We start from the raw sequence: 18,823 nt of genomic DNA on the forward strand, positions 1-18,823 counted from the left end.
TTAGTTGCTCAGTCATGTCTGACTCTTTACAACCCCATGGACTATATTATAGCCTGCCAGGCTCCTCTGTTCATGTAAAATTCTCCAGGCAAGAATACTGGAGTGGGTTGCCATTTCCTTCTCCAGGGGACCTTCTCAACCCAGATCGAACCAGGTCTCCTGCATTACAGGCAGATTCTTTACCATCTGAATCATGAGGGAAGTTCAACTTTGAGCACCTACTATGTGCCAGAAATCCTTCTAGACTCTAGGACCACAAGTGTTACAGATGTGCCATTCTACTTTAGAAATGAACTCTTAATTAATAACACATTAAATTGCCTTTTGCTGTACAGATGTGGAATTTGAAAAAAACTTTTAAGCTAATAGAAATAGTAACAATTAAAAAATTTCAAATCCAGCTATTGACAAATGTTATTCTTTAAAAAGTTTATGTAAATATAATGCCATGTACTCAAGTTTTGAATATTTTATTATTCCTATAGACACATGTAGTACATGCCTTGAACTTTAGAAAGTAACAGAAGAATGAAAATTTATTGTCCCCCAAATTGATATTTTTACCATGAAAATACTTATGATCAGAGCTGAGCAGAAGAAAGAGGTATTAACATATTATTAGTTTCAAATTATGATCTTTTTATATTCTAATATCCACTATAGGATGATCAGTGTGATAAACGATGCTTGTGTTTCATCTCAGGACAAACCTTATCTAGGCTGTTGAACATACTTTAAAAACTATGGTCTGATGTATTGCTTTATAGGTCTTAATTTTTTTTCAATACTTTTTTCCCCGACCAGGGGTTGAACCCAGGCCGCAGCAGTAAAAGTCTGGCATCCTAACAATGAACTCACCAGGAAACTCCCTTTATAGGCCTCAGTTTTGAGGAAATTAGAGCTACAATGTCCAGTTCAAAAACAAGCTCATTTCAGATATTCAGTTATATATACCTAAATTTTCTTCAGACAATTGTACCTCTTTTGGTTTTTTAAAAAATATCCCAATTGTCTGGTTTTGCTGGTAGTTAATCCACGCCTCCCTGGCAATGCTGTAAGGACTGCTGGAAGTAGTACCACCCTGATCTATGTTCTCTCTGGACATGGGAGCAGTTAGGTCACAGCTCCCGGGATACCTCTTGAGTTGGGTGTGTCATGACTGACTTCTGGCCAGTGGAATTTAAGCATTTGTGATGAGTGATGTCAGGGACCAGTTAGGAAAAAGGAACTGGGCATTTCAAAATATAGACAATTTAATGCAGATTTTTCCTTGCAAGAGTGTTGAAAAAACTGAGTATAAAAAAGAAAAGAGAAAAGAATGAAGTGGCATAATGTACAGTATGATGACTATGGTTGACACTGCTGTGTGGTTATTTTGAAAGCTGCTAAGACAGCAGATTCTAAGAGTTTTCATTACAACAGAAAAAGCATTCTTTTCTTCTTTCACTTGTATGTATATGAGATGATAGATGTTTAAACCTATTGTGGTGCTTGTTTCACAATATATGTAAGTCAAGTCATCAGGCTGCACACCTTAAACTTATACAGTGCTATATGCCGATCATATCTCAATAAAACTAGAAAAAAATTTAAAATAGAAAAGAAGCAGGAAGCACTTACCAACCCCCAAGACTGGAAGAAGAAAGGGACTAGGTGGTGTCACTACAGACCAGATCTATGGGGATGTGACACCTGGCTGGCTCTCAGAGGAGTCTTCTCCTGGGGCTGAAGCCACAGAGGGACCGAGGGCTCCATGAGCACTGGGAAAATCACACGGTCCCTTCAGTGGGAGGTGGGAGTTGTTAGGGCTGTGGCGTGGTGTCTAAGGCCTGATGCTGAGACTGAAGAAGGGGCTGTGCCCAGAGTGCAACAGTGCCCCTGTGAAATTAAAAGACACTTGCTCCCTGGAAGAAAAGCTATGACAAACCTAGGTTTGTCTAGGTCTCTGATATTAAAAAGCAGAGATATCACTTTGCCAACAAAGGTCTGTAGAGTCAAAACTGTGGTTTTTCCAGTTGTCATGTATGGATGTAAGTGCTGGACCATGAAGAAGGCTGAGCCCTGAAGAATTGATGCTTTCGAATGTGGTGCTGGAGAAGACTCTTGAGAGTCCCTTGGACTGCAAGGAGATCAAACCAGTCAACTCTAGAAGGAAATTAGTCCTGAATATTCATTGGAAGGACTCATGCTGAAGCTAAAGCTCCAATACTTTGGTCACCTGATGCAAAGAACGGACTCCTTGGAAAAGACCTTGATGCTGGGAAAGATTGAAGGCAGGAGAAGGGGATGATAGAGGATGAGGTGGTTGGATGGCATTACTGATGGACATGAGTTTAAGCAAGCTCTGGGAGTTAGTGAAGGACAGGGAAGCCTGGTGTGTTGAAGTCCGTGGGGTCACAAAGAATCAGACAGGACTGATCGATTGAAAAACAAACAACAAGGACATTCTTTCACTGACCGCTGCTGTGGAAGGGACATTTAAAAAAAAAATTTATTAATTTGGCTGCACTGGGTGGCATGTGGGATCTTTTGGTGGCAGGATGTGGAATCTGAAGTTGCAGCTTGCCAACTCTTAGTTGTGGCATGTGGGATCTAGTTCTCTGACTAGAAATTGAACCTGGGCCTCCCTTCATTGGGAGCTCAGAGTCTTAGCCACTGGACCACTGGGGAAGTCTCAGGATATTGTTATGATGAAGAATAAGGGAGTCTCTTTTCCTCTGCTCCCATCTGCTTGTCTTCCATCAGTATCTCATTGGTAGAAGGCACTAGAAGCCAGTTAGCTTCCAAGGAAGTTTAGTAAATAAAGTTTTCAAGGTCCCTACTGCAGAAGTACATATCAGTGCACAGAGGGAACAGAAATGACTCATGAGGAGACAAGAGGCTGGTGACCGGCCTGGAATATCACACGAAGGAATTTGAACTCCATTTTTGAGACAAGGAGAAGCTCTGAAAAAGAAGAAATAGATTAAAATTTCTGGAAGTCTGTGCTGGAGTTTAAAAATATTTAAAGAGGAAGAAAATGTGATTATGCCTAAACTTTGCCCATTTTATTTTCATATAACATTTTTTTCGCATTAAGAATGAATACAGGCTTATAGCAGAAAATTTGTAGAGAAAAAAAATTATGAAAAAGAAAATAGGGCTTCCCTGGTGACTCAGTGCTAAAGAATCTGCCTACCAATGCAGAAGAAACAAGAGACGTGGGTTCAATCCCTGGTCTGGGAAGATCCCACATGCCATCAGACAACTAAGCCTGTGGCCACAAACTACTGAGCCCAAGTTCTAGAGTTTGTGCTCTCCAACAAGAGAAGCCACCCCAATGATAAGCCTGAGCACCACCACTGGAGAGTAGCCCCCTCTCTCAGCAACCAGAGGAAATCCCACACAGCCATGAAGACCCAGCACAGCCAAAAATAAATAAGTAAATTTTTAAGAAAAAAAATAATTTTGCCATCTGTCAGTTCTGTTCAGTTCAGTTGCTCAGTCGTGTCTGACTCTTTGGGACCCTATGGACTGCAGCACACCAGGCTTCCCTGTCCATCACCAATTCCCAGAGTATGCTCAAACCCATGTCCATCGAGTCAGTGATGCCATCCAACCATCTCATCCTCTGTCGTCCCCTTCTCCTCCTGCCCTCAATCTTTCCCAGCATCAGGGTCTTTACCAGTGAGTCAGTTGTTTGCACCAGGTGGCCAAAGTATTGGAGCTTCAGCTTCAGCATCAGTCATCTACAGACAGTCACAAATAACATTTAAGTACAGTTCCTTGTAGCCTTTTGTCTAGAAATATATATAATTTTACTATAGCTCTTTCTTCAATCACTATTCTGTTGTGAGCATTTTTTCAAAGAGCAGTTTTTTTTTAATGGTTACATAATATAGTATTCAGTGAAATACACTATAAATTATGTCACCATTCTTGACATTGTTAAACATGGAACTGAAGGATAAAGTAGAAGTTTACTAGATTCCCATGGTCCTTAGAAGATACCACAATGAATTGGGAGACAAACTGCTCTGCAGTGACACCGACCTCATTATGTGAAAACTGGCTTCTAACTTGGAATGCTTTGTTTTCATCTAGGCTGTAACAGGGTCAAAAGTGGAGATGACTTCATCCTTAAGCAAGTCAGTCTTCAGTGGGGTCCCCCGAGAACTGGAGTGATTGACACCCCTGTGGTTAGCAGAATCCAGTAGACTGGTATCTGACTCTTGACTGGAAAACACTGGGCAGAGACCTGCAGGTTAGCTGCTCTTGGGGTAGGAAGAGAGGAAAGCGACTGTTTCCATTGTGAATTTGGGAGGGTAAGAGACAAGTGCTTCCCAAGGGCAAGATCTTGGCTGCACCTGTGAGAAAGAGCTGGCCTGGAACTGTGTTAGATTCTGTCCACGGGGGCCACCTGGGGACACTGGTCCCCCCAAAATCTGTGTGGAATAGACCATGTCATGTGCTGAACTATGTCTAAACAGATCATTGGAAACAAAACCAGGAACTGAGGGGACAAAGTTCATCTGGAAGAGAATTCATTGTCCCTATCAGTAGTTTCTCAACCTGGAATGTGTTTGTACCCCTGGGGACATTTGGCAATGTCTGAGGATTTTTCGTTTTCACGACTGTGGTTGAGTGGTGTGTTACTGGCCTGTGGTTAAAGGCTGGGTGTGCTGCTGAGCAGCCTACGAAGCATGGGACAACTGATGATTATTTGGCCCAAGTGTTAAATGCTAAGTTTGGAAGATCTTGGTGTGTTTCATGTAGAGAGAAGGAAAGAGTCAGTAGGAAACATCTGCCAAACCTTGACTGTGGGGCACAACTCTGTGAATAGGCTGAACATACTGAACACTTTCAATGGGTGAATAATCTTATATGTAAATTGTTGTTGTTGTTTAGTTGCTTAGTCGTGTCTGACTCTTTTGCTACCCCACAAACTGTAGTTTGCCAGGCTCCTCTGTCCATGGGATTTGCCAGGCAAGAATACTGGAGTGGGTTACCATTTCCTTCTCCAGGGGATCTTCCTGACCCAGGGATCAAACCTGAATCTCCTGCTTGCAGACAGATTCTTCACCGTTAAGCCACCAGGGAAGCCCTCATTATCTCTCTATAAAACTGCTATAAAACAATGGGTGGGAATTCCCTGGTGGCCTGATGGTTAGAATCCTGGGATTTCACTGCCTGGGTTCAACCCCTGGTTGGGAACTGAGATCCTGCAAGCCAAAATTTCAGAAACAAATTTATCATAGAAAAAACTTAATATATGTAAAGAATGCCTTGAATAGAAGTGTTCTAGAAAGTTAATCAAATGGAGCCTTTATTTCTGTGTCCCACTATGACTTTATAATATGTCCATTAGAAATTCTTCCTCTGCTCCTGGAAGATTTTTTCTCATTTCCAGTTAATAACATCTCTGTGATCACTTAATGTCACCAAAATATTCTCAATTTAGAAACTAGAATGTTTAGTCTACACAATCAAAGCTTTGAGTGGTATTTTACATTCATGGATTTTCTAATGGCTGAGTAGCAAAGAATCCACTTGCAAATTCAGGGGATGCTGGTTTAATCCCTGGATTGGGAAGATCCCCTGGAGGAGGAAATGCAACCCACTCCAGTATTCTTGCCTGGGAAATCCCAGGGACAGAGAAGCCTGGCAGGCTACAGTCCATGGGGTCGTAAACAGGCAAAACGACTGGGCAACTAACATTTTCACATTCACCTCCTTAGTATTACATTACATCAGCACCAGAGAAGCAGTGAGGTGACCTGTTTTTGTTAACTGGTAATGACACGATTAAAGAGATTGATTGGAGAAAATAAACAGCGCTTGCAATTCCAAAGTAAGACTAAAGTTTGAGAACTACTGATTAAAGGAGAAAAAAAAAGTCATGATTAATTTCACTGTAGCACCACCTAGTGGAACTTTAGAAGAAATCAATAGGTTTTTCCATCAGTCTTGCTCAGTAGCTAAGTTGGGTCAGAATTCTTTGTGACCCCATGAATTGCAGCAAGTCAGGCTCCCTTATCCTTCCCTGTCTTTCGGAGTTTGCTTAAATTCATGTCCATTGAGTTGGTGACGTTATCCAACCATCTTATCCTCTGCCATCAGTCATGGGAACAAGGAAAAATATAAAGTGAACTAGGTTTCATATGAAAGTATGCATGCGTGCTCAGTCGTGGCCGACTCTTTGTGACACCATGGACTGTAGCCTGCCAGGCTACTCTGTCCATGCAATTTTCCAGGCAAGAATACTGGAGTGGGTTGCCATTTCCTTCTCCAGGGGAACTTCCTGACCCAGGGGTTGAACCCACATGTCCTGCATTGACAGGCAGATTCTTTACCAGTGAGCCACCAGGGAAGCCCTTAGATTCTCCTTAGAATTCTTAAAAAAAAAAAAAAAATTCTTTCTCTATATTAAAAGCATATATAGTTGAGAGCTTTAGGCCCTGTAATTTCACTCCATGTAGTAACATGGTAACATGGCTTCAGAAATTTCAGTCTGCAAAATGAGGAAACACTCTGAGGATTCTAAGCTTTATTCAGTCACTAAAATAATCTGCAGTATAAGGTGAAGACTAGAAAATTAACTGCAACTACTATTGCAAAGTTAAGATTTGTCATAAAATACACTGAGTCAAAAAGCAGATGAAATGAAGTTTCTTCATTATTGTTTTGTTCCTTAATTTTTCCACTAAATTCCAAATAGAGTTGGGGAAATTCTACTGTTTCTTCTGATACTTTTTCTTTAATAGGGTCTATCACTTTCTTCTGTATCCCTAGGGTGTCCTCTAGGGTTGTCAAGCCAAATTCCATTTCCTGGATATGAATGTACCTTTCACTTCTGCACTCATGTACCTAAGAGCATGCATCTTTGGTGCTTTTCTGTATTTATCTGTTGCTCCCTTGGCTTCTCCTTGGCTGAATTATTGCGCTAGTGGATGCCTGGCTAGTTGGTTTGTGTGTGTGTCTGCTAAGTCGCTTCAGTCATGTCCAACTCGTTGCAACCCCATGGGCTATAGCCTGCCAGGCTCCTCTGTCCATGGGACTCTCCAGGAAAGAATACTGGAGTGGGTTGCCATTTCCTTCTCCAGGGGATCTTCCTGACCCAGGGATTGAACCTGCCTCTCTTTTGCCTCCTGCTTGACAGATTCTTTACTACTGCCCCTTCTGGGAAGCCCCCCTCTACTCACGAGGAATTATCATTTCATTCATGTTGTGTTCGTGTCAATAAAACTGTGGCTCATTGGAATCTAGTGTGCTATAGGAATTTTTTGCAGAGTGCTAAGTCATTTCAGTTGTGTCTGACTCTTTGCGAACCTCTGGACTGTAGTCCAACAGGCGCCTCTTTCCATCGAATCCTCCAGGCAAGATACTGTAGTGAGTCACCATGCCCTCCTCCAGGGGATCTTCCAGACTCAGGGATTAAACCCGAATATCTTATGTCTCCTGCATTGGCAGGCGGGTTCTTTACCACTAGCGCCACCTGGGAAGCCCAGCTGGTTTAGAAGGATTATATTTTACTTTTTCTTTTCAGAAATGAGATCTATCATTTCAATTTTAAAAGACTATCTTTTTCACTTGATATTGTCATTGTTAATTCCTCAAATTGTCAGCTCTTCTCATCATATTTTTGAACCAGCTGTTAAGTCACATCAGCCTACTGTGCTCCAGCCAGGCTCCCTGCCTCTTTTGCCCTCCCAGGTTCTCCCTTCCGTGAGCCAGAGCACAGAGTCACAGCTTCAAAGTACATTCTAAGCACATTCAGGTCTAATTTTGTACGGGAAAAGAACCATTTCTCCGAAGAAGCAACATAATTATGGCTAAAGTCTATCCTGATAATCTATATTAAATTAAATTATTAGTTACATTTCACAGTTCTTAAATGGCTTGTGTGGTTGAGAGTTTTTCACATTGATTGGTCATTTAGGTGTCTTCTTCGGTAAATCGTTGGCCATTGAGTTGATCATTTTTCTATTGGAAATGTATTTTTCTTTTTATTGATTTGTATATTCTCATTATCCATTGGGGATATTCATCTATCTCCCCCCTAATCTATGACTTGCTTTTAGTAAAAGAGGAGAGAAAAAAACATAACTGGATATACCAATATTATTTCAAATTTAACCTTTGCAACTATGCTCAACATTTTCCTGTTACAAACCAGCATCCTTTTAATATGTGCCTAAGTCTATCCATAATACCATCTTTCTCCTAATCTCCAAAGCTAGAATCCCCTAAAGCACCTTTAACTCTTCTCTCTGTAAGGGCCCTTATACCTCAACCCATCACCAGATTCTGTCATTTCACTGCATGGCAACCCCCTCCAGTATTCTTGCCTGGAGAAGCCCACGGACAGAGGAGCCTGCAGGCTATAGTCTACAGGGTCACACAGTCAGACATGACTGAAGTGACTGAGCACGTGTGCGCCTGTGCTTCTAAACCTAAAAAGCCAGGAAGAAAATCCTCTAATCATCCCCCTGTGCACCAGACACCACGTCGTAGCTACATCCCTTCCCTGTGCACAAACAGAAGAACCAAAGTGCTGCTTAATACGGAGAAAGGACCAAGAAGACAAACAGAAATGTTGGGAAAGAGGAGAAAGGGCTGGATGAATGCTGATAAATATTGCGGAATCAGTGTACTGCTTCATGTTCACAAGTAAACCCTTGACTCCTGAATGGAATATTTGTGATGGGTCACTAAAGAGAATTCAGGATGATTTGCATATTCTTTTTTTGTTTGTACTAAAAAAAAATTATTTTTGACATGTACACTCTACTTTATTTATAGTTGTACTGGGTCTTCATTGCCGTGCGCAGGCTTTCTCCAGTTTCAGAGATTGGGGGCCATTCTCTAGCTGTGGTGCACGGCTGCTCACCGCGGTGGCTTCTCTTGTTGCAGAGCGTTGGCTTTGGGGTGCATGGACTTCAGTTGGTTTTGGCACAGGGGCTCTCAGGAGTTTTGGCTCCCGGGCTCTAGAGCAGACTCAGTAGTTGTGGTGCACAGGCTTAGTTGCCCAAGGCATGTGGGATCTTCCAGATCAGGGATTGAACCCACATCCCCTGCATTGGCAGGTGGATTCTTATCTGCTGCACCACCAAGGAAGTCCTGTTTGCATATTCTTTGTCTGAGACTGAGGTAAAGTGCAATTAGCAGGCTGTTGGATAGAACATCCCCCTGCATCTCAGAATTACCTTTCGCCAGAGTCCCTTCTTCCCTGGTAACTCGGTGGTAAAGAATCTACCTGCAATGCAAGAATTGCGGGTTCAATCCCTGGGTCAAGAAGATGCGCTGAAGAAAGAAATGGCTACCCACTCCAGTATTCTTTCCTGGGAAATCCCATGGACAGAGGTGGTCCGTGGAGTTGCAAAGAGTCAGAAATGATTTATCAACGAAACAAGAGTTGCTGCTTGACCCCAGTGCTGGAAAAATGTTTCTCAACAACTCTGTGACATGGGTGTGATGATTCCACCTTTAAAATGAGGAAACTGAGCACATTTTAGCCTCAGTTCACATAGCTATGAGGTGGGCTGGCAAGAATTTGAAGCCAGATACATATGACTGAAAAATCCACGTGTTCTATTTTTTGTTGCCTCCCATACAATTTTGAACTCATGAAGTCTTGGTCTAAGAGAGTATTTTGTGCTTTTCTGGAGATTGAACCTGGTCCACGGCGATGGAATTCTAAGGACTAGACCACTAGGGAAGTACTCAAAATGTTGTAATTTTAAAACAATTAAGTTAAATCTAATTTTCTCACAGGCTAGGAAGTTACGTTCAACTTTCTGTAACTCCACCAGCACTTATAACCAACCACAAATGACACTTGTTTCATTTGCATATTGATGGTGGTGGTGGTTGTTACATCATGTCAGACTCTTGTGACCCCATGGACTGCAGCCCACCAGACTCCTCTGTTTGCGGGGTTCTCCAGGCAAGAATACTGGAGTGGGGTGCCATTTCCTGACCCAGGGATCACACCCACATCTCCTGAATTGCAGGCAGATTTTTTACCACTGAGTTGCCAGAGAAGCCCCACCTGCACAAGACTTTCTAATATGTTTCACTAACATAACTCACTTATACGAGAACCACAGGACTCATGTAAAATTTTATTGAGTAATTCAGCATCTGTCTGTACCTACAAAAAGAGAAAGGAACACTTACTTATAACTTACATTATGTCAATCACTATGCTTATCACTTTGTCATTCATGAATTCTGTGTCTGCAAATATACTTACTTCTTAAAATTTATTTATAATCCTCAAATCAATATGCGAACACTTTAGTGATGGTGGAGCTATACAAGGGCAGACTAGGGGAAAATCTGAGTTGCTGAAGGAGGTACACGTCTTGGCTGAGGTCTGATACGGCTACACACTGCCTTGTTTCAGCTCTCACACTGTACGTGTGTGTCAGTCGCCCAGCTGTGTCCAACTTTTTGAGACCCCATCGTTTGTAGCCCGCCAGGCTCCTCTGTCCATGGAATTCTCCAGGCAAGAATACTGGAGTGGGTTACCATTTCCTTCTCCAGCTCACACTGTATACCTACATCATTTTCATAGTCTATATCAAATGCCAATTATCACATTTTTATGCATTCTGTTGCTGATTTCTCTGTTTAAAATGCCCCCCATGTGTAGTGCTGAAATGGTATCTGGTGTCCCAAGTGCAAGAAGGCTGTGATGTGCCCTCTGGAGAAAACATGTGTTTTAGGTCAGCTCTGTTCAGGCATGAGTTCCAGTGCTCTTGGCCCACAGTTCAGTGTTAATGAATCAATAATATATATGAAATAAAGTGTCCTTAAAGCAAAAACATAAACAAAACAAGGTTATGTTCTGATTGAGAAACACGCTGGGATGAGAAGCTTGCCAGGAATTTAACCCTGTGATTCCCCCAGAGAAATGGCTCAGTATTTGCTAATTCGGTTTCCCGGAGATTTTATAGAACCCAACTATCCAGAATGATGGGGCTTCTCTAGATGGCTCAGTGGTAAAAAATCTGTCTGCCAGTACAGGAGCCTCCGGAGATGTGGGTTCAATCCCTGGGTCAGGAAGATCCCCTGGAGGAGGGCATGGCAACCCACTCCAGTATTCTTGCCTGGGAAATCCCATGGACAGAGGAGCCTGGTGGGCTACAGTCCATGGGGTCACAAAGAGTCGGACATGACTAAGCAGCAGGTATCACATCGAGAATGATAAGAACTGACTGCGACAACAGCAAAAATAAGGTAATTTTTCTTTTAAATTTTCATCATGGAAAATTTCAACTGTGTAAGAGAGACCATAATAAACAGACCTATGACCCAGCCTCAATAACAGTTGATCCAGTCGGTTTCCTCCTTCTTTCTCTCTAGCTAGATTAAATACAAATCTCAAGACATATAACATTTCATCCTTAACTATTTTTTTTTAATGGTAAGGAAAACTTTGTTTAAGACTATTGTGGTAAGGGTCAAAACTATCGAAATAGGAGAGATGAGTTCAGCTCTCATTAAGGACAACTGGGGCTTTACAGCCAACAAACAGGTTATGTGTGGGAGAGGTGGGTGGGGGTTGTGCATGGAAAATTACTAAGAGAAGACATCAAGCATAGGGAGAAGTTTTTCCAAACTCATTTCAAGAGCTTTCTTACTGAATGGCAGGCTAGGGTGATCAGACATCAATGATGGGAGATGAGAAATTTGATTAGACATTGAAAGTGATCACATATCAAGAGTGGGAAAAAAATCTTCTAAGCTGACTCAGCTCATCCTTATTTTATAGGTAAATTCTTGTTAATGTTTTAAAATTGTAAGAGTAGAAAATCTAGAAAACAGAAACTTACAAAGAAGGAAATAACCATGTAAACTGATACTGAGTTCACATTGTGATTGATTTCTTCTCAGTCTTCTTACACAGAGTAAATTGAAAGATGGGAACCATACTGAATAGATCCTCCCTTTTCGTTGAATATTAAGCCAGTTTGCCACATTTTCAGTCTTCAAAAAGAAACAGTACTCCTTATACATTATCTCATTTAATAAGAGGCATGCCATTTTTTCCATGTTTGCTTTATCTTTTTGAAAGGTGTGATTCCTTATTTAAAATCACACTTTTTATCTTGTTATAAGTGTACCTTCACACACACTGTAAGAAATAATCCAGAAGACAGAGTACGCTCTCTACTCAGGTCCCCCCACTGGGAACGTCTTGCAGAACTATAGAGCAATGTCACAACTAGGAGAATGACATCTCTCTAGTCAAGACAGAACTTTCCATCACCAGGAGGATCCCTCCTGTTGATTTTTTACAACTGTACCTACTTCCCTTTTGTCATCAAATCTTCCTTAACCCTCGGGGAACCACTAATCTGTCCTTCTATAATTTTGTCATTTCAAGACTATTAAATATATATATAGCATCATAGACTCAATGGACATGAGTTTGAGCAAACTCCAAGAGATAGTGAAGGACAGGGAGGTTTGGTGTGCTGCAGTCCATGGGGTCACAAAGAGTTGGACACAACTGAGTGACTGAACTATATATATATATATATATATATATATATATATATATATATATATATCACACAGTATATAAGCTTTCAGGACTGGCTTTTTTCACTTATCCCAAGATTCAAGTTGTTTTCTATGTCAGCTTTTTCTTTCTTTCCCTTTTATTACTGACTATATTCCAGGTATGGATGTAGCACAGAATGTTTTCCCATTCATCCACTGAAAGATACCTAGGTTTTTTTCAGTTTTTGGCTATTATAAATGAAGCTGCTATAAAAATATATGTATAGATGTTTGTGTGAACACAGAAATGCATTAGTTTCCCATTGTGACTGTAACAGATTGTGTTCAGTCGTGTCCAACTCTTCGCAACCCATGGACAGTAGCCCACCAGGCTCCTCCATCCATGGGATTTCCCAGGCAAGAATACTGGAGTGGGCTGCCATTTCCACCTCCATGGGATCACCTAGACCCAGGGATTGAAACCGTGTCTCCCACACTGGCAGGTGGATTCTTTGCCACTAAGCCACCTGGGAAGCCCAAATTTCTTCAAGCGTAATCTAAAAAACTCTCAAATATATTATTCTGTAGTTATGGAGATCAGAATTCTGAGTTCCTTCTGGAAGTTCCAGGGGTGAATCTGATCTTGGCCTTCTCTTTCTGGAGCTGGCCAGCATTTCTATGCTCATAGCTACATTCCAAGTGCTGCTTCCAACATCACAAGATCTTCTAACTCTGGCACTCCTTGTTGTTACGTCGCTAATTCATGTCCAACTCTTTTGTGACCCCGTGGACTGTCGCTTCTCTCTCATAAGGGCCTTTCTGATTTTATTGGACCCACTCGAATCATCCAAAATAATCTTTCCATCTCAACATCGTTAACTTAATCACAACTACAAAGACCCTTTTGCCAAGTAAGGTATCATATTCACAAATTCCGGGGACTAGATTTAGTCAAAATATAGCAAAGCCATTATTTAGTCAACCACAAGTTTTCATTTCTTTGGGGTAGGTGCTCAAGAATGTAACTATCATTGGTGATCCCATGCTTAGCTTTATAGGAAACTGTTAAACTGTTTTCCATAAGGATTGTACTAGTTACAGTCCCACCAGTGATGTAAGGGTGATGCAGTTCTCCACTACAACTTTGCAAGCATTTGGTCACCTTTTTTAGTCATTCTGATAGGTGTGTAGTGATATCTCACTGTGATTTTAATTTGCATTTTTTTAATGGCAAAAGACACTGAACATCTTTTCAAACGCTTAATTACCATCTGTATACCCTCTTTGGTGAAACAGCTGCCCATGTCTTGTCTGCTTTATTTTTAAAGCAAATAACTAGAAGTGCTTCAGAAACTCTTTCACTAAGGCTGATAACAGAATTTATGGGTTCTTTGGGTAGGTTTTTGACCTGGATCTTTGAGGAAACTTAGGTGCAGTGATTCTAAAACTTAGATTGTGCTTCACAATCACCTGAGCTTGATAAAATACAACTTGCTGGGACCCATCTCCAGTTTCTGATTTTTTAACTATGGGGTGGCACCCTGGAGAACTGGCATTTCTAACAAACTCCCAGGTACCACTGATGCTTTTATCCCAGGATCATACTTTGATGTGCTTTAGGGAGACTTAGGGCTCCTTGATGTTTTCTTTTGCCATTTCCTTGTCACTGTAAATTTCCCTGTAGTAAATATTACAATGAATGAAATACTTGTACTCCAAAGTAAAGTGCTTTGGGAAAAAAAAAAAGAGGACAGAGGTAAGGCAAAAGCACACAAAAATCAAACTGATCTCCCAGGGGCCGAAGGCTGGAACAATTTGAGCAACTAAATTAATTATGAAAGCACTGGATAAATATCCATGAGTCCCTGGTGATAGAAATACAGGAGAAAGGTCAGATCTTCCCTGCACAGGAATTCCAAATACTCCAGGAGGGGAGCTTTAATTCCCTTCTCCTTGAGTATGGGCTGCATTTAACGACTCACCTCTCAAGACTAGAGTATGGAAAGTGGAAAATACTAATTTTGCCATGGAAAACCTGGCAGACACAGCTTTAGCCCAAATAACCAGGATTAACATGATCAGTGTCAAGTTATACTGATGTCAGAAGCTGCTATGTAATGAGATGAGGAAGGCACTGCACTTGTGGTTATCATTTCCCTAAATCCATAATAACCCCAACCTTGTTGTTAGGTCACTAAGTCGTGTCTAACTCTTTTGTGACCCCACGGACTGTAGCTGGCCAGGCTCCTCTGTCCGTGGGTTTTTCCAGGCAAAAATACTGGAGTGGGTTGCCATTTCCTTCTCCAGGGCATCTTCCGGCCCAGGGATCAAACCCACATCTCCTACATTAGCAGGTGGATTCTTTACCGCTGAGCCACCAACCCCCACCTAATTGTGAAACAACATCAGAACAACTCAATTTGAGGTTCATTCTAAAAACATCTGCTCTATACTCTTCAAAACAGTGTCAAGGCCATGAGACTAGACCAAGAAACTCACAAACTGGGGGGAGACAACGAAGAAAAAGAATATTAGTGGAAAAAAATGGAAATCCAGGTGGTCTGTAGCTAACAGTACTATAACAATGTCAATTTCCTGGTTTAGATAAATGTAGTAACTGGTTATGTAATACGTGTCTATTAGGGGAAGCTGGGTGAAGGATACAAAGAAATTTTTTGCAACACTTCTGTTAATCTACGGTTATTTCAAAATAAAGAAGTTCCCCACCCTATAGAGTTTCTGACTTAGTATATATGGTGGGTACCAAGAATTTTCATTTAAGTTCCCCAGAGATGCTATTAGCCTAGGGAAACACTCTGCAATACACCGCTTTAGGGGAACCTTAGGGCTACTTGTTTTCTGCTTTTTCTTGCCACTGTAAATTTCTTTGCCTGGAAAATTCCACGGACAGAGGAGCCTAGTGGGCTACTGTCCGTGGCTTCCTAGACAGTCGGACACGACTGAGTGACTGAGCAGGCGCACACATGAGAATGAAAGTTGTTGACTTTCTGTTTCAAAGCAGGTTTTAATTGTTGGTGGGGGGGCGGGGAGGGGGTTCAGTGTTCTCAGAGATTGTTTCCACCTTAAGCATATTTAAGGATATCTTCCCTCCAAAAATGCATTAATCAACCCTCGAATTTAATTTTCCGTGCTTGGTTCCTTTATACTATGTTACTTAAAGATAACAAAAAGTCTTAGAAATTGTCTTAAATACTGGGGGAAATTCAAAGTTTAAATGCTGCTACCTACGGAAGTGAATCTGGGCAATTACTATGCATACAAGGTTCATTACAATTTGTCTCTCACTACCATCCTCTTTCTGATCTTTAAACTGAGCACATGGTCAATCAGAATGCGTCAAAAACATATCTTCCCAGCCGGGAAGCTGAGCTGACCTGAAAAATGCCTCTTGGCGGTTTATATGAAACACTGGACTCTCAAGATAGGATTCACCTCTATTATTCAGTGCTTCTAAAATACTGTTGCATTGTTAAACACAAAGTTAATCTTATAATTTAACAATTTTACACCTTATAACCTATCACTTATGCGACGGTTTTGAGGTAAGGATTTGGCCATTTAAGTTATTCCTTTACATAAGAGTCCACATTCACACGCGTTAGGCAAGGAGTCTTTGCCTTTAATGCAAAGACGTAATTTTAACCAAACATTCAAAATGTTGCAAATTAGTTCTTTTGGTTTTGCAGAAGAGTAACTTTCTCGGTTTCTCTTGAACCTTGAAACGTCTGTCCTTTTAGGATTGAAAAAGCGTTCTGCAACCATGCTTACCTTTCCCAAAAGTAACTTTATTCATTCATCAAAATCATCGGCAGGGGAGGGCACGGTCTGAACTCAGAGGGAACGGCAGAACATGAGTTATTCCTGCCATGCTCCTGGGGCCTGGCGAGAACGAACACTCGCCGGGGCACCCGCTATGTGCTATTAAGTGTCGGCGCCCAGAGTTCTAACACAGCCACTTGCGCTGCATGTGCTGGCTCCCGGCCGGGCCAGCAACTCGGTCCCGGAGGCGGCTGACTGCCCCCCGCAGGCCTCGGCTTTGGGGGCGGCTTGGGCCCGGCTCGGCTGCGGCGTTCCTACCAGCCAACCCTCACTTCGCGCCGGCCCCGCTCTAGAATCCCGGGCAACTCCGCCAGCCTCCCTGGCTAACTTCCTGTTCAGAATGCGCCGGACGCCGCCCCGCGACGCGCGCCTAGCGGCGTCAGAGCCGGACAGAAGGAAAGCACAGACGCGCCACTGGAAGTTGGCGCTCGCAGCACCCCTGGCGCGCTCCCACCGCGGCGCCTGCGCCAAGAGGCCGACCGCGCGGGCCCGTCTCCGATGACGTGGCGAGGCGGGGGCGGAGCCAAGGTCGGCGGCGGGAGGGTGGGGGAGGAAGAGCGAGGTGAGCGCGGACGTCAGAGTGGAGAGCGGAAGGTCAGGGAGGCTCGGAGCGGAAGTGAGACCAGGGAGTCTGTCCGCCATTGTGGACCCGAGAAGCGAAGAGCGAGAGGGGAAGAGGAGCGTGCAAGCGGAAGAGACGAGCCCCTTCCACCAACTCCCGAGCGCGAGGCCGTCTTTCTGGCTTCTCAGCGAGCGGCGGCGGCAGGAAGAGCCTCTCGGCCGAGGGCGGCAGCCAACTGCTGTGAGTGCACGGGGAGAGGCCCAGGCGGCGGCGGCGGCGGCGGCGGTAGCAGCGGCAGCAGCAGCAGCTCTCGGGTTGCGGTGAAGAATGTCAGCCACTAGCGTGGATCAGGTGAGGGAGCAGAGGCCGCAGGCTTGGCTAAGGCCCGAGCCGCGGAGCTCCACCCTCGCTTGGGGCTTCGGCTCCTCCCTGTCGCCGCCGCTGCCCGGCCCGTAACGGTGCCCGGGGCGCAAGTTGCTGCGGTCTCGCAGCCTGGGCCGGGGCGTGCTCCGTAGCCCCGGAGCCTGCGGCCCGGGCGGGCGGCCGCGGGGCCGCGGAGGGTGCGGGCAGGACTGCGCTCCGGGGCCTTCGGACGCGTCCCGAGGGCGGCAGACGCGGGGCTGAGAGCGAGCGAGCCCGGGGAGACGGCTTCCGAGTGGCGGGTGGGAGGTTTCAGGACCGGGATTGTGGGGAGATCGGTGGCGATGGAGGATGTGGTGGGTTTCACTCCTACGCGGATTGTTTAAAATAACTTGTCTTCGGTAACGTCTCGGGTTAACACACTTTTCCTCTCTCCCCCCTCCCCTTTTTTTTCCTTCTTATTACTACACCTTTCACCTTGCTACACAGAGACCTAAAGGGCAAGGAAATAAAGGTGAGTTCGGATATTTTTTATCTTCTCATTGTTAGTTTGATGATACTTTTAAACTACGTGAAAACCTTTTTGTTTTTGATCTTTTTTTTTTGGAAATGCAGGATTAGAAAAAGTTCATCACAGCTAAGGCAGCCAAATGCTGTCTTGAAAGTGTGGTAGTTCCTTGCTTTGAAGCCACTTTTATAGGAATCAAAAGGATACAAGTAACAGTTTCATTAGTTGTACTTCGCTTGAGGTATTGGTTATGAATTGTAGTGACATTTATTTAATTTTACAGTTTGTTTTAGGTAAGTTCTGCAGATTCAACAAATGCATGTAGATAGGTGGACATTGCCCTCGACATGTCTGGTTTACATCGAAACATGCAACCCACATAATTTTTCTGTTACATTGGTGAAAATTGTATTGTTAATCACTGGTTCTGTTGAAGTCAGTTACACTGAGGCAATAGCCTGTTAGAGATCAGAACTGAGCGGGCATGTCATGTTTCTGTTAGCCCTGAAAGGTTTGACTCAATATGGTATTTTAGAAATGACTGAGAAGGAAATAATTTGTGAGGTTCCTGCCAGGATTATGTGGTTTACTCTTTAGTTAGAAGGGAAAAAAGTAACACTGAAAGTCAAGCATTTTTAAAAATGAATGTATTTTTTTTTTATTAATATGGAACAATACAGTCAGCTGACTGAAACATGACATTAATCATGTGACATTTGTAAGTGTAGAACAATAACTGCTTTCTTGGGACAGTGCCAATTAAATAACATTGCAGTGAACTATGTATTTGTTACATTTTATAATAGGGCTTGAAATTAGACTAAACAGAATTAAGCTTCCTGTTTTTTATTTCTGTTACAAAGTATTGCCTATTAAGATCTGCAGAGCCTTTTAGATGTAAATTCAATATTTTTATTAGTGCCCTTTTTATTTTTAGGGTTTTTATTAGCTATTTCAATAAATTTGAAAGGCTTGGGTTCCGTATACACAGTTTAGTTAATTTTCTTTGAGTTGTACAATTTCTTGACAAGTTTTGCATGCTAGATAATGGCACTAGGTAA

General features: G+C 42.8%; 1 protein-coding gene across 12 annotated transcripts in view; it reads left to right on the forward strand.

The window, feature by feature from the left end:
* Positions 1 to 16,942: 16,942 nt before the first annotated feature.
* Positions 16,943 to 18,823, forward strand: part of YTHDF3 (YTH N6-methyladenosine RNA binding protein F3) — a 33,443-nt gene continuing 31,562 nt past the window's right edge. For 2 of the 12 annotated variants that reach the window (XR_009689540.1, XM_061123377.1), the window contains exons 1-2: positions 16,943 to 17,245; positions 17,744 to 17,768. Coding sequence is in view for 2 of the 12 variants with exons in the window: in XM_061123380.1 (XP_060979363.1) it covers positions 17,222 to 17,245; positions 17,744 to 17,768 (49 nt within the window). In the remaining 10 variants the exon portion in view is untranslated. The remainder of the gene's footprint in view (positions 17,246 to 17,743; positions 17,769 to 18,823) is intronic. The other 10 variants (XR_009689541.1, XM_061123384.1, XM_061123381.1 and 7 more) reach the window with 7 other exon arrangements.

The sequence above is a fragment of the Dama dama genome, chromosome 21 (assembly GCF_033118175.1).
Source record: "Dama dama isolate Ldn47 chromosome 21, ASM3311817v1, whole genome shotgun sequence".
NCBI classification, from domain to species: Eukaryota; Metazoa; Chordata; class Mammalia; order Artiodactyla; family Cervidae; genus Dama; species Dama dama.